Raw genomic sequence first — 17205 nt, 5'->3', positions numbered from 1 at the left:
TGAGAACCCAAACAAAAGAAACAATATGATATAGGTAAAAGGAATATCGAGTTTCTTTTTTTATTTGGTCTGTTGAACTTTTTTTTAAAAAAAATAATCAGTCAATTATTTGGAAATTTTTATTTAGGTTTCTAAATTAAAAAAAATGCAATTGGGTCATTCATATACTAAAAATTTTAATTAAAAAAATTAATCAGTCAATTTTTTTATATTGATAATACATACCTATTTAAAATTTTTTATTTCTAATCCAAGTGGAGCATGCATTAGTTTGGGTTCTGAACTTGGTACCATATATAAATATTAGAAGAAAAAACACCAATATGATCCTTGAAGTTGACATAACTTATCAATTTAGTGATGTTTAGATTGCATTTAGAAGAGGTAAAACGTATTTTTATTTTGAAAGTAATAGTTAATTTCTTCTTCATTTTTGTGTAGTAAAAGTAAAAAAAAAATAATAATTACATTAAAAAGAATTCTAACTTTTATCCAAATATAGCTGTAGTTATTTAAATTATAAAAATAATGGCTACTTTAAGAATTATTTTTCCATGACCTTTACTTCATCGAAATTAATCTTATGATAGTTTTTTCTCTTACATTGACAGTTCTATCTGCCTATCAGTATTTATTATATCACACCTTAATCCAGTCGATTTATACTCTCAATGAAAATACTAATTGTTAGAATTTAAATACAAGAAAAAAAGTTTAAATGTGACATTTTTATGGCCTATGTACTTCTTCTGAACTCAAAAAGAAAAGAAAAAACTCAAGGTGGACTAAAATATAAGAAAAATTATAAATTCAGATCTGATCACCATCACCAATATATATGAATAAGGGGAGTTTAGAAAATATAGTTCTTTTTTGAATGAAATCAATAAAATTAAATTAACTCAACTATTATTGTTAATCAGTATAAAATTTAAATTATCTTTACTTATATGAGTGTATAGAGAGAGTTTCAAGTCCAAAAAAGAGTGTGGCATGATTGGATGTTTGTAAGCAACAAGTGAGGCATGATTGCAAATAATCCGAATGGAGCAAATTGTTACGGAAAAGAAGTCAACATTGCAAAGAAAAAGGCCCGTAAGAGAGGGCCCCATTACAAGCCTCTACTCCCCAAAGCCCAAGAACACCTTCCTCAGAAAACACATAATAAGCACAAAGTCACACTCACAAAACACACAAATTAACCACGAAATTGCAGCATGCGAATTCCAAATCCGCAATGCACGTTCCCTCATTCTTAACTTCAGAAGAAAAAAGAAGAGCTTGCCAAATCAAAACCCTCACGGCCCGTTGAAACATTATCTGACACTGGTGGCATTGCGCCAAAGAGTGGACTATGCACCACGTAATCACCGGATCCAAATCCCGAATATGGGTAACCTGACCCGGTAGCATTAGCGCCGAAACTTGGATCCGAAAACCCGGCATCGTTTCCATAAAACCCATTACCCATTTCATAGCCCATGGAGCTTGTGATATCCGGTGGCAATGGTGGAAGCTCCGTTTCACCATCGTCAAAGAGCTTAAAATGTGAACTCTCCATGCTGGGTCCTCCTTCAGTGTATCCATAATTATAGCTATAGCCACCGGATGGGGCAATTTCTTCGGTGGCAGAAAATGTAGGAGTGTTCGTGACACCCGAATACCCGCATAAGGAAAAATGCGGGTTTGGGTCGGGTTGTGCAAACGGGTTCGGATTGAATAGAGAGGAGAGCTCTTCTTGGGCCTGGTGGATTTGGGTTTGGGTTTGCTCGTCCGGAGAAAGGATGGAGGTGACGGAGGAACCCGGAGGAGTGTCCGGATAGACAAAGTTGGTTCGAGCACGTGAGCCCCGCATGGAGCGGGCCGCCCTATCGTATGCTAGGGCGGCCTCTTCTGCGGTATCAAACGTGCCTAACCAATGTCTTTCCTTGGTGGAAGGGTCACGGATTTCAGCTGCATACCTTCCCCATGGCCTCCTCCTCACCCCAAGGTACCTTCCTCCCCATGCTGTTTCATGATCTTGTTGTGTTGTTGTTTGCTTCTTTTTGGACCTGGAGGACGATGGTGATGATGTGTAGGGTTTCATGCTCAAGTTTTGGACGCGAATGAAAGTGAAACAATTTGTTGTGGTAAGTAAGATAGTAAGAAGATAGAGAGGAGTGGATAGAAGGGAAAGAAGTTAACAAAGAATGAAATTAGGACTTGGCATGCAAGGTTGGTTTTCTGTGACTCTCTTGATGTTTCTTTCTCCTATGGTTTCAGTTTTGTTTTGGTGTGAGGAATCAACGAGTGAGTACACGGTTTAAATAAGGTTTGTCTCTCCAAAACCCTCATTGTCCTTCTAACAATATTGTATTTTACATCTATGCCCTCCTTTGTTATGAATAAGTGCCAAGCAGCATGCCAGCACGTGCCCTTTTTTATTTTTTCTTTTTTCTTTTTCTCTTTGAAAGCTTTATCCATACATCTAAAAGCTCTTCTACGGTGGATTTGATGTTATATTATGTCACAATTGAACAATCTAATCAATGAGAGATAAAAATAAACTAATAATAAGTTGGTAATGATCAAAGGATACCAATTAAGGGCAACAATTTCCATCACTTACTCTCTACGGGTCCTGGCATACTTCAAAACTCTGTTACAAATGAGTTTCAAATGATGGGAGGAAGACCAGAGCATGATTGATGAGAATTATATAATTAGTGGGTGATATAATTAGAAATCTAAATGGTCCATGATGAGCATGTTCTCATAGATACCCCATTTCATGATTATTCCCCAATTAAATTAGTTGTGCTTTTTGATCTGTTTTGAGTTTTGCAAAAGTTGAGTTTAATTTGATATATTGTATCCAATAACTCGAATAGCCTCCCTTGGGATAGTCCAAAGTTGCTGCATGTGACCTTTCTATCAAATCATGAGATTGTACATGAACAAGGAACTAATCATATTAGAGACCGTCCAAAGTCCTCATACAATCTAATATGATATATTTTTAGAGTCGCTATATAATTTTATTTCTAAGTTTCCTCGTTAATGATCGCATCAGCCCAAACTAGGGGAAGAAAAAGAAAGTCATGAGTTGCACAATTGCACATTTCTAATTATCATTGCAGGTGGGAGGAATTCCGTTTCCTTTTTGATGATTTTTAGGTCCCATTAGAAGTGCATCGAAGCTAAGATCGTTTCGAATAAACTACTTGGATTTATCATTAGTAATTATGTGCGGGCTATGATCAATATCTACTCATCCTACATTTGGCTGCATGTTTATAGGCAACATTCTTTGTCCTCCTGCTCAAATGATTTCATTTAATGGAGAGAAAAAAATCTCACCTTTTGTTTTAATGGAAATCATTTTTTGGTCATGCGTGTTTTGTTAATTTTGAATGCAAAATTAAGTTGAGTTAAAATAAATTTTAAAGTGACGTGATATATATATATATATAATGATTATTTTTATCATAAAATCAACTTAAAAGTAAAATTTAATATATTTTTTTTATCTAACCCAAAGTTATTTAAAATTATTTTAACATAGAATTATTTAGAACTCAGAATAAATTATGATTTTTTCTCCAATATAAAGTTAAACATATAAAAAGAAAAAAGTATTATACTTTTTAAGGTGAAATCAAACACGTACTTAAAATAAAACTGAACTTAGTTATTTCACCGGAATTAGATACTAAGTATTCGTGAATATATAATTACTTCTATTTTTCCATAGGTTTTTTTTTCATGAATATATAATAACTTTAACCTAAGAAAATTTAATTAGAATATGGTTATTAACGGTGATCTATAATTGGAATGGTATGTTTTTTTAGAGGAGTTGGAATGGAATGCTGAGGAGGTTAATTAATGAATTTCAAGCGGATTATTATATTATTACCGGATTCTAACTTATATGACGTTTTTATTTATATATAATTATAGGGTGTTTAAGAATATCATTGGTGAACCCATGTGCAACCAATTTGAGTCATAAACTCAATGATAAGTTCCACAGTCTTCCCTTCTTTTTATCTAGCACCAAAGTTAACTTTTCAAGTGTTCATATTTTATTGGTAATATTTTCTATGATAACTTTGTAAAGTTCGGAGATAGCATGCATATCCTATTTTATTCGTTTACGTTAACAAATAGAACGGAAACCAAATCAAAGGAAGTCATGTTGGGGAGCATGTGAGAAAGACACATAGGCATACCTTTTTGAGGAAAACAATGACTAGCCAATTTTTAATTAGCGACAACTAATTGCAAAACATGGTAGTGCAACTTTGACTAAATGTCCATCTCTGGCAATATTGCTCATGGATTAATTGGAACATTTTCTGGAAGTTAAAGAGGAGAAAGAAGAAGCTAATTAAGAGATTGAATTTTACAAATAGAATTTACAAGTTCGGAGATTGAATTTGCGATGAAATATTTTGCGAAAATGTGACTAAAGGATAATGTCAAAAAATTTCACATCACAAATAATGAAAATTAATTTGACAGATCATTTTAGCTTATAGTATAAGTTATTGAAATAGGTTATGAAAAATAATTTAATTTATAAGTTATTGATTTTATTTCTTCTCAATTTTATCTTTTTAACTAATTTATTTAAAAAATTTATCATTTTATTCAATGAAAAAACTCTTTTATCTAAATGTTGTTAATTTATTATGAAAAACTAGACACTAGATATTTATTTTCTTTCTTATTATGAAACTTGAAATTATTTTTTTAATTATTTTGTTTAAAGTCAAACATTTTATTCTAAATAATTTTTACCTTTTTTATTTTTATTTAAAATATTTGGTCACTAAATAAAAGCTGATAAAATAAAATAAAATTATTATTTGTATTTTAAAATAATATTATTAATAAATTACTTTAAAATTAATTTTTTATTATTTAAAAAAATATTATCTTATTAAACAATTTATTTCAAACAATATGAGTAAAATTACCAAATCTTTATCATTCTTTTATAATAAATTTTTTAAAATTATTGTCTTACTTTTTAAGATGATAAGTTATTAAATATAAATTCAAATAATAAAAAATTAAGTATGTCCTTAATCAGTTAACTTATTAGTTCATCTTCTCAAATGATTTCAATTAAATCAACTACATTATAAACTTATTAGTTCATCTTCTCAATAGTTTTTGTAGTCTTTAAATTATAACTTTTAAGTTTTTAACTAACTTATATTGTAAATTAATTTTGTTAAATATAGACTTGAGTAAGAAGGTTCAAGATAACTTTTGGTAGAGTTACTATCTTCAATAACTTTTTTTATAGATTAAATGTTATTAATCTAACTTTTGAATATTTTGATAATAACTTGATATGCATAAATACCAAATATTAGATAAATTGTACAATTATAATTATGTAATCTCACTGTCCATGTGCACTTATATTTATTAGTAAATAAATACATTATACATTAAATATAATTTATTTAGTGAAGTATCAATATTAAACATTTAAAATAATATAATTCAAAATTTAAAATTTTAAAAATAATTTTAAACAATGATTTTATTCAATTAAATTTTACTATTTTTCTTAAAAAAAAAATTTTATTTAAAACAATATAATTTTATTAAAAAAATTAAATTTAAACAATACGAGTAAAAATTATCAAATCTTTATCATTCTTTAATAATATAAAATTAATAAAAAAAACATTGTCATACTTTTTAAAATGATAAAATTTTGTTGTTGCCATATTATTAATTGAGAGTATCCATCAATTTTATTGATAATTGATGTTTATCAGAAAATTTTATTAATCACTTCAATTATATTTTTTTCTTTCAGTTATATTTTTTTCATCTAACACTGACGCTAACCCTTCTTAATTAATGATTTGAAAAATATTACACCATATTTTTCAATAAAGAAGATTGCTATAAATGTTTAAAAAAAAAGTTTGTATAATTTTACAAAATATTAGAGGAATTTATTCTAAAAACAAAAACAGAAAAACAAAGAAGGTGTAGGAATTAGGATACTGAGGAAGTAAAGGATATCCAAGGTGACTGGCATATGGCTATGAAATTCTGATTTGTCCAAGATACATATAGGTCAAAGAATCTACAGAGCCTGAAGAGGAGACAAGTTAAGATAATCTATTCTACTTTTTGCGTAACCAAGTTGATGAAAAAAAGGGTAAGTGAATAAGTGATACTTACATGGGGATTTGGATTAATTGGGTCTGATTCTGTTCAACTCGCTATTTTAGGTATCCGAATGCAACAAGGTCAACTTTTGTTTTCTTCAATGGCTTGTAGTTTTGCGTGTCCTAAAGCATCTTAGTCACGCATCCACCAAATAAGAACGCCACTCAATCATTTTTAAGATATTAGTTTAAAAATACTTTTTTTTAAAAGCAAAATATTCCTAAAACTACCCTTTCAGGTGAAAAATCACTAAAGTAAGTTTTATTTCTTTCAATAAAATCTTTTTTATTTGCATGATAAAAAAATTGAAATTCTGACCAAATATTTAAAGAATTTAATCATTTATCAACTACATTGGATCTAATTAATAAAATAAATATCTTATTTTAGTTTTTCATAAAAGTTAACTATTGATAGTATTACTTTAGGTCAACATAAAAATATACTAAACCTATATAAGGGGTGTGCTTAAAAAAACATTTCAGAAAACAAGGATATATTACCTTTTTATCCTTAAATTTTTCAGAATTTTTATTTTAGTCTTTAAATTTTATCTATCTATTTTTAATCCTTTAATTTTTTTTTTTGTCCTTATATATTTTTAGTTCAAAATTTAAAGACTAAAAACAAAAATTCTAAAAAAAAAATTAGAAACTAAAAAAACAATTAATCCATATTAAAATTATTAAGTTGTCACAGCAGTCCCCATGACAATAACAACGACTGCATAGTATTTTGATAATTTGCCTTTCTGTTAATATTTCTTTTCATTACATGCACGTTAGTGTTCTTTTAGCGGGTTCTGATTAATTGGATTGAGTTTAACATTTCTATTGAAAATCATGTTTACTCCGTATTATAATTTTTGTTTCTATTTAACATGTGCTTTATATCTGGTTAAGAGTGGAAGAAAAAGCAGGTCTAAAGTTGCTCTATCTGACAGGACTTACGAAGCCAACGCTAATCTAAAATAGAAAATATAGATTATCAATGATAACTATGCTAATTTATCGGAATGATCGATCATGAGATGAGTGAGCTGAGAATTAATCATGACTAAAACATAAAATTCTTCAAATTGTGAATAAAAAACTCTAACTATTATATCATCAATAGTTTTATATAAGATATGATTTTTTGTTAAACTGTTAACTTATAATTATATATTACCTTTATAATTTATATCAAATTTGAATGACCGTAAAAAAGTTTATCAAATTATTCATATATTTATATATTTTAAAATTACATATTACACCAGTTTTAATGTACATGCATGAATGAGATATTTAATATTTTTGGTCATCATAATTTTGAATTAATACTAGTTTTTAAAGATACAATCTCCTTTTTGGTTTTATATATGTCTTAAAATTCAAGAATGTGGATTAGAATTCCCAAAAAATGTAACTTATGTGCTAGTTTGTTTAAACTTAAAGGAAAGTTATATTTATAAGAGTGCTTGTTTCACGATATAATTTTACATTTTTTACAATCAATTCATACAACTTGTAAGTTATAAATATTTAACAGTTTGTAATAGATAATTATGCAAAAATTCTTTAAATTGTCAAGTCATACACTATTTATTCTCTTTTTTTTTTCAGGCATACACTACTTATTGTTATTTTATATTAATACAATGTGCAAACTAAAAAGGTTTGAGTTATATACTATACTTAGATAACTTTTCTATTATACAATATTAGACTCACTAAGCACTAAATACCGTGGCTAGCTATTTTTTTTTTTCAATTACGAAGGTATAAGAACACATAGTGAGGTAATTGCACAAGAAAAAAAAAACAATATTGTGTTCGATACTTCAATTCATAGATTAATGTAAACAAATTAAAGTGATGAATAGAGCTTAATATATCGAGGTGTAGTCATATATAATATTCTTCCTTGGAACCTAAGTATAACACAATATGGACAATCCTATTCATTCTCTTTTGTCCTTGAGTGGTTACATACTAAGAGGGAATGCTCACGGTTTTGTTTTCTGGGGAGACACACATCTCTTAGAACATGAATCTATGCTCGTGGAGTTGCTTTTTCTTCATGTGCGGCTATAGTGGGTAGTGGTGGGTACCATTTTATTGTTCAACAAAGAAACCCATTTGATTGATACTTGAAATATAAATTATTAATAATTTGCTTCTATCAAATCAGCAACAGTAAAACATGAAATAGAGAGATATTTATTTAAGTGATGATATAATTGATAAAGGTTGAAACAGTTAATTTTGATGTGCTCAACTTAATTAAGTGATCATCTCGAGGGAGGGGACCCTCCTATGTAGTATATAATTAAATTAAATAAATTATTATAACAAAACATGCGACCAAGCATGGCTCTCACTAGTCACTATTCTTCCAGGTGTTTACCGGAATATGTGAATCCTATGGGAATGATATTTCCTCTTATGAACATCATTCTTAACTATATAATATTTATTGCTTTTATGAAAGGTTATCATGCCATATGTCTTATGACATTGACCTCTCTGCTTGCAACTTGTGTATTGATGTATCCAATAAAAATAAATAGACGGTCCTTTTACCAGTTCAGAATGTAAAACGTAATATGTTAGAACTTAGAAACCTCTGATCTGATTCTCTCTTCTTTTTTTCTTCATTTTTAATCACTTTTTATACACAATAAGTTATAAAAAAAATTGTAGTTGATCGTCGTCACATATATTGTTCATTCTAGATTAATTCTGGTTGTCAAAGCTTACAATATATATCTACATATCACACAAATAAGAAAATCTCTTATTAGACTGCGAAATGAACCTAATCTGTTTTAAAAGTGAATAGATGTTTTCTTAGGTTAGTTTACCTTCAAATCTTTCTTTATATTGATGTCTCCCAATTTTGATTCTTGCATTCTTACTCTTTGCTCTTGATTTTTGTTATTCTCTCTCCTGTTATCTAATTAAATTGTGGTCAATTGATAATTACAAAACACGGTCCCTTTAAACATGATACTATTATATTACTTGACAATAATTATATTTTTTATTCACAAATGTTAACAATTAGTATGTTACATGAGATTTAAATTTATGATTTCATTATCAATTCAATCCTTTTGTCTCTTCTCCCATTACCAAATCACCTTATTATGCCCACTTGATAACAATCGTATACTTGCAGTTTTTCCTATCATTTGGTTAAAAACAACCAAAAGTAGTTGTATCCTTAAAAATACCACCGAATAAAAACTAAAAAATTGTAACTTTTGTGCTGGATTAAAAAGTTTATGCCAAAATTTATTACAAGCCTACTTTTAACATAAATCAGTTTACTTCAAGATCAATTTTTAGCCAAAACTCACTTTTACAAAATTAAAATTACCTTAAATTAAGTTTGCAAGTGTTCAAGCAAACTAACGGTGACAGTGTCATTACATTTTTTTTTCCAAAATGGAAGAAGTTACTGTGCCACATAAAGAAGCACACTGCAAGAGTAGTGTCAATAACCAAAATACATAGCTATCTCCTGGGAAGCATGGGCCAGGATATTGGTTCTTGATGGCATACCATGGTGTTTTGTAGTAGAGGTTCTTTTATAGTATTTGGATGACATATTTTGATTTTCTGACCCATCTGGCACTGAAATTGAAGCAGACTCAACATTATTTTCCTCATTCTTTAGTGTTCTGTCCTCTGCCATAACTCTTAAAAACACCTCCAATGCCTTGCACATCCAGTCATATCGGCTTAGTCTGAATGCCTCTTTTATGTTTACCTAAGAAGAAAAAATATCATGTTCATGTAAAATTCCAACATTCAAGTACATGTTGCATTGTACATATTTATATCTTGTACTTGGTACTTCTATAATGTCGTGAATTTGTGATTAATGTAATTCTTCTAAGAATTTATTCAGAACACATACCCATTGGCGATTATGGTCTTTCTGCTCTGGCCAAGTCTCAAGTTCTTCAGTCACCTCCAAGGCAAACATGTACCCTCTACACCATCCTTCCTGGCTACATGAATCATTACTGCTTTTGCTTCTGAACTCCCATCTTCCCAAGGGAATTTCCTGAAAATTAATGTCCACCATTTAGCTAGTGAAGATTTCTCAAATTTGATACCATATAGATCATATGAATAAGAAATAGCATTGTCTTAATCACAACAGGATGGGAAAATGGAAGAATCATCTCCAATTTTTCTCAATTATTTTTTAGTGACATGATAAAATGAGATAGTGGTAATATGTTGTTATCACAAATTTCACTCAGTTATATCAACAGGTAATGTTTTTTGGCATTGCAGCAGGTTTCGCTTTGTTGACTTTACCATATTTTTGCTGAACAGGAAAAAGGGTAGATTTAGCCATTTAGGGGAATAAACTTGGTGTACATTAATTTCTATCATAATGGAGTTTCTATTGAGTCCAATTCAAGACTAAATTCCAACTTTTTTCCCATACACAATGGAATTTCTCATGTCAAACCACTTCAAAGAGTTTGCCACCAGAATGGTATATTTTGAGAATTTGTTAACACTATCAATCGTATATGGTTATCATTTCAAAATTGAAGTTATTCAAATGCATATAGAAAAATTAATAATGGGACCTCACATATAAGGGGAGGTTTATTGACATGTTTTTCCAAAAGTGCTTGAATAATATCATGATTATGGACTATGAAATAATGTACATCAATCTATAACTATGAAATAAGGGGATGATGATTTACAATTGGTTGACAATGTGAACATTGTCAGTTCATGATTATTAAACTCATCGAATTGGTTGAACATTCAATGATGAACATCATAGCCTACCCTTATAATCCCTTTGACTCCAGCTTCCTCTAGAGCTTCACGGCAAGCAGCTTCTGTGACAGTCTCATCATCCTCCCATCCACCCTGGAAAGAGAACAAAATGATGATGCTTTGCAATACAATACAAACTACAAATTCATGCTGATGAAGTGAGTTGGTTCAGACAATACTACATCAAGTACCTTTGGAAACAAAAGGTCATCACGTTTTGGTGAAGAAATCATAAGTACTTCTATTATCTCCTCTGTATCTCCCATTTGATCTGCTTTTCCCTTTTTCCATCTATAGGGAATGCATCTGTTACAATGGATCAATAAGAAATTTTAATTATAATTGTTAACAAGATTCTGTTGCAGGTCTCATCAAATATTAGTCATCACCGCTTTCCTAGCAAATTATATATGCTTGAAAGGGCTTCAATTACTTATGTTAAAAATCTATTTCTATTTGAAAGTTGATACTTCCAAATAGAACTGTTGTGAGCTCTATCTGAATACTCATCTAGTGTCACCAGTATATGATTCATCTTTTCTTTGAACAGAGATTAACCCTGTTTGGGGTCTCTTGTAGCTTAGATTTTTAGTCCTTTAAAAATCACTGTTTTGAGAGCCTTTTCAACAAAAGGTTTCCTTTAGGCTACTCTTGCATAAATCCCTATACTAGAAGGTACTAAAGTTGTGCTCTTATGCTATTTTTCAATCAAATTCGTGACTAAAAAATTAACCAAAAAGAAATATTAAAACAAGCATGGAAAATGTATTTGTGCAATAAGTCAATAACAAATTAAATCTTGCAACACAACTAAATTGTACAGAGAAACTTACCATGACTAAACATCGCTCAATTAAATTATACACATTTTTCTTCTTACATGTTATCTTGAATGAGTAAAATGAGAATCTACAAATAGCAGACATTATTCTAATTTTATCATTTTATATAACTGCCAAAATTGATTTTATATATGTTCGGGTCAAACTGAATGATAAGGCCCACTATAAAATACAGTTAAATATTTTAATGTCGATCCACAAGATAAGAAAATTTATATAATAACACCATTTTTTTAAGTTGCCCTTCTCCTTTCATCATAATTCATTAATATATATATATATATATATATATATATATATATATATATATATGTTCTTGATTTCGATTTCATTAACTTGCTCAGAAAAGGGAGGGGAAAATACGAAGTAACAGAGAAGATAAACTGAAACCACATTGAATAATTAAGAACTGAATTTTTTTCTGAATATATGATGATTTTTATTCTAATTTTTATTAAAAATTATTCATTCCTAATATATATTTTGCAATATAATCTAAGGATTTAAAACATGTTTAACCATATTATTTTGATAAATAAATGGCTAAAAAAGTTATAAGAACGAACTAAATTTAAAATGAGTTAATAATTTTTATAAATTGTAAGAGTGTGAAATTTTTACATTGAGAACTTATGGTGGTTATTGATTTTAAGGTAATTATTATAAAAATAAATAAATTTATCATATGTGATAATTAGATAAAAATAAAGTTTGTGTTTGAACAAGTGTGGACAAAATTGATAATATGAAAAAACTTTAGAAGTGTTAGTATAATTTACTTAATTGGTTTTGAAGTAGTATAATTTATGTTTTCATGTTTTTGATATAAAAATAACTTTGTAGTAAAAATTAGTATAATTTTTTTATTTAACACAAGTTAATATTGCTTGGATTCAATCAAGTTTAGACCTATAATTAATTCTTTAACCTAAAATTAAACATATGAAAATTTACTTAAAATCACGTAAACCAATATTTCAACATGATTATGGATTCGATCGATGTGAAATCAAATAGGCACAAACTTGTAAAAAAATCTTTACAATGTTAAAACTCAAAGGGTTTACTTATGAAAAATTGTAATGTCTTTTAGGACATATGATCAAGAGAAATCATGAGACCATGCATCCTATGTCAGTTTCAATCAAGCTCTATATAACACGTAAATGAATTTTATTAATTAAATCTTTTATGTAGTAAATTGAAGAACTTGAGTACTATTAGTAAACATTTGCCGAGACCATAAATAGTTATTTATCATGATCACATACCATAAGTGTCAAAAATTGGACATAGACATGATATTGTGGCAGAGAAACTGAAAACTAAGAACTAAGAAGGCATGGCATCAGACAGAAAGACTTACCCAGAAACGAGTCGCATGTTGTCTTCATAACGCTGTCGTTGTCGCCCAGTACGTGCTGCCACACACGACATGATTCTAGAACAACACAGAAAAGAAGAGTAACAATCAAGACCAAGATATATAGAGGAATGTCACAAAATAAAACATTAATTTTGAAGAGTGCAGTGGATGCATGTATCATATATAATACACAACCATGTGCAAACATACATACCCGAGGTAACGTTTTTCCTTGGTTTTAATGCCACAGCGAGAAACTTTCCTAGGCAAAAGAGCCAAAAAAAAAAAACAGCTTCTGAATATGTGACAAGAGAGAAATTACCACAAGAAGAAATGGTGATGATGTCAAAGATACATATTGCTTTGGGTTAAATAATTGCCTGAACGAAGGTTCTGAGTGTATGTTTTGCATGGAAACTCGATCATGCTAATGGTTTCATTTCATCAAAGATTTGGAATCTTCTATTGTATGTTTAGAAGAAAAAAACGAAGGAAAAAAAAACAGAAAGAAAGACGAAGACAGCTTTTCAGAGAGGGCATAGACTTTCCTGAAGTTGCATTTGTTTATATAGTAACCAAATTTCCAGTCTTCCAAATTCAGAGCGTTACGGTTGATTTTTTTGCGTTGACTTTTGATTAGACTAAATGTTTTCATATTTGTGATATGATATCATTGCTTTCATATCTTTGTTAGAATAAATAATAATAATTGTGTAATTGGATTTCTTTATGGCCAAATCCTTGTCATCAACTTTCTTATTAAGGTTTCTTTTTTTTCAATATTCAATTGCATTGTGTTGTAAAATGTTTAAAATATATATCCATGCTTTATTTTTAAATTTGAAAATTTTATGATAGATATTTAATTTAAGGTGTTTAAAATAACATAATTTATGAATGCCATATATTTTTATGCATAGTTTAAATGGATGTGCACAAATTGAATGGGGTGATCGTGATTAATGTTAGAAACCCTTCTGATTTTCTTCCTTAAATATGGTCCTGCCTACTGTAAAGAAGTTTTTCGTTCCTTCAAAGAAAGGGCAAGTTTTGATAAAACAAGAAATGGTAATTGTGAGATCCACAGGTTTCTATTAGGGCTACTGTAAATTCGGTCAGTTCAGCGTATTTGAACATGTTCATCATGAGCTAGCTAGTATATTTTTTGGTTGAGTCAATTTATGGTTTTACATCCAGAGAGAATGGATCGGTGCGTATCAAGTTGAAGCCATCAAGCAACCCAATGCTGCTTTTGCGTTAATTGCCCTCTTTTGACATGAGGCTAAAGCTTCCTTTACCCCCATAAAAATCAACAATACTTCTTTTATATTTTGGAAAGTCCAACTAGGATGTAATTCTACATTTTAGATTGGACAATTTAGAATATAAAAGATGTATTTAGTGACTTTTATAGGAGACAAAAGAAATGCCATTGACATGAATTTGAGAGAATTTTTGTTAGTCCAATATAATTTTTGATGGATCATAAGTAAAGTTATCAAGTAGGCTTAATGACCTACCAAAGCAGGCCGAATTGGATTATAAAATTAATGACAAAAAAAAATGAATAAATTTGATTTAGGTCAAACAATTCAAGCTAAACGTGTAAATTCTTGGCTCAAATACTATTGAACTTATTTGGCCTGCCATTTTTCTTTCTTTTAAAAGTAGTATAAATTTAAGAAGAAGAAAAAAAGTAAATGGGTCAATTTGGCAGCCGAAAGCATTAAGGCTTCAAAGACCATTACAACAATTGCGGTACAATAGAGTTGTAATTTACTACTGCTTTCCAAATCTGAAAAAAAAAACCCAAAGATTGTGTTGATTTGTAATCCTCAGAACCCTTCCCCTACATCCCATTCAATATTTCTTAGCCAACTATTGGCCAAACCACCTGAGCACTAGGTCCAATATGAGTAGGATCACTCACTCATGCCTCATAATTGGAAAAACGAGTACCATGAAAATACATGTTCCTAAGCCAAAGAAAGATGATAGAGAGTCGACTGAAATGGACATAAATATTTTTTTGAAAAATCTCCTCTAAATCATTTAAAATAATCTAGGAATCAAACTGATAATTAAACCTAAAAATAATCAATAGAAGATGAGGGAAGGACTGACGTATCTTCTTCCACAGAAAGTGTTACCTAATACATGTGTTTGGGCCGTTTGGCAAATAAAGTTGACATTAAATATAATTATACATGTATTGTAGATTAATATTTTTATTTTATTTTATTTTATTTTCTCTAACGCTAAAACTCTCTTAACCTAATTGTTAAAATTTAGAATTAGTATTTTATCTTCTGAATTTTTATATTTGAATATTCAATTAATTTATAGAAATTTGATTTATTGTTTCGTTTTTTGGGGTTTTATCATATTCTATGATCATGAACTGAACAACAACTACAAGAACAGTGAAGGTTGGGATGAGGCAAATATAATAAACCTCACATAATAAATGTGATAATGACATTATGATTTAACAGCATAGTCGACGTGCATGCCGACATTGTTTATTTTTTAATTTCTTGTTCATGATCAGACTACATTGTTTCTATTTTCTTGTTCATACGTGCATAAATTAATAGCTTTGATAGCATGCTATGGACATACATTACATGTTCTGTATTTAATGTGGTAATAAATTATGGGACTCAAGTGATGAGAATCAAGTAGTTGACTATTTATATGCCTTCAGTGTTTGACCATTATAGGATATGATATGGTCAGATTTGCGAAATTAAGTTGGGGAAGAAACTTGGAAGTTGAGATTCTGCGTTAACCGTGGTTGTGGTGGTTCAAAACACCCATCCATGCATGTGCTCGCTCTTTGTTTATTTAAATTCAACTGGCATAATTGATTCGCCTATACGAAGATAATGTTTTTGGAAAAAATATTTTTCAAGAAATCATTAGTCTGATTGGAATAGAGTTTGATCTTCTTAAATAAGATTGATTTATCACTTATAGATAGAAAAAATGAAGTTAAAAATAGAGATCTTATTAAAAGTAATCAGTCACATTCTAAGACATAGATTACTTATCAATAAAATTAATAAATATTTCACAATTATTTGGTTTATGTCTAGCAACCAACAAAGAAAAGTAAAAGAGAACGCGGACACAGTTTCAGCCTTTTTGCAGGCAGGCATGCAAACCACTTCCTGACCATAAGAGTGGGAGTATCTTCATAGATACTTACTCTTACATTTTCCTTTACAACGGAGAAGCTTCTTCACAAGGAACTCCAATCAGCAACTTAAAAGTTCTACTTCCAATCCTACAATAGTTAACTTTTATTTCATATAAAATTGTCTAAGTTATAGAAAGACTACAAAATCTTGGAACATTTTTTCGGGTAAACGTGAAAATTGCTCCATAACAAGGCTTGATAGGTCTAAAAGTTTAAAATTGTGGACTCTTCCAAGTTAAACCCAAATCAACCTAAGTGTTTAGAATTGTATTATGTCTATCAACTCAACTAGATTCCTTAATTTTTAAGCGACTCGTGCATCAAACATTATTTTGAATCCCCAAATAATTTAAACATCTCATTTAACATTTTAATTTGATTTGAGACTAAGTTAGAGAAATGACTTGACAACTTTTTGTTTTTTTTTTTTAAATCACAGGAGAATGATCAAGGAGGTACATGAGACAAGAACCTGACTTAAACTCTTTTAAACATACAATTCCAATCGAAACCTCAAGCTAGAATTTTACTCATGTATCAGATTTTAACTTTTTTAAGACCATGGACTAAAATTTATTTGTAGTGTTTTTTAAAGTGTATAACTTACTATTTAAAAATCGCATTTGGTCTTGAATAATTTAAAATTTTTCAATTGAACAAACATTCCCGTGCAAATTCTTATTTTTTCCACTAGAAAATGTAATCGATACAGTATGTCGGTATATAATTAACTATAAGTTTGAACAAGAAAATGGAAAACCGTAGTGAACTGCGTAATACTCAGAATTGAATAGATTCTCAAGAGTA

General features: G+C 29.4%; 2 protein-coding genes across 3 annotated transcripts; both read right to left on the bottom strand.

Annotated features, from left to right (window-relative positions):
• Positions 1–1057: 1057 nt before the first annotated feature.
• Positions 1058–2270, bottom strand: LOC114383152 (ethylene-responsive transcription factor LEP-like). The gene has a single exon (XM_028342755.1). The coding sequence runs from the start codon at positions 2084–2086 to the stop codon at positions 1262–1264; it is 825 nt and encodes a 274-aa protein (XP_028198556.1). The 5' UTR covers positions 2087–2270; the 3' UTR covers positions 1058–1261.
• A 7212-nt stretch (positions 2271–9482) lies between these two features.
• On the bottom strand, positions 9483–13736 carry LOC114383135 (nudix hydrolase 12, mitochondrial-like). 2 transcript variants are annotated; one of them, XM_028342739.1, is made up of 7 exons: positions 13577–13736; positions 13411–13453; positions 13197–13271; positions 11180–11294; positions 10998–11081; positions 10096–10245; positions 9483–9945 (listed from the first exon to the last, which is right to left on the bottom strand). In XM_028342739.1, the coding sequence occupies exons 1-7, from the start codon at positions 13620–13622 to the stop codon at positions 9670–9672; spliced, it is 789 nt and encodes a 262-aa protein (XP_028198540.1). In that variant the 5' UTR covers positions 13623–13736; the 3' UTR covers positions 9483–9669. The 2 variants fall into 2 exon arrangements, with proteins under 2 accessions (XP_028198540.1, XP_028198546.1); XM_028342745.1 differs by having other exon boundaries at positions 13411–13458; positions 13577–13730.
• Between the last annotated feature and the right edge of the window lie 3469 nt (positions 13737–17205).

The sequence above is a fragment of the Glycine soja genome, chromosome 2 (genome assembly GCF_004193775.1).
Source record: "Glycine soja cultivar W05 chromosome 2, ASM419377v2, whole genome shotgun sequence".
NCBI classification, from domain to species: domain Eukaryota; kingdom Viridiplantae; phylum Streptophyta; class Magnoliopsida; order Fabales; family Fabaceae; genus Glycine; species Glycine soja.
Note: the sequence above shows the minus strand (reverse complement) of the source record. Positions and strands in the feature narration are given on the sequence as shown.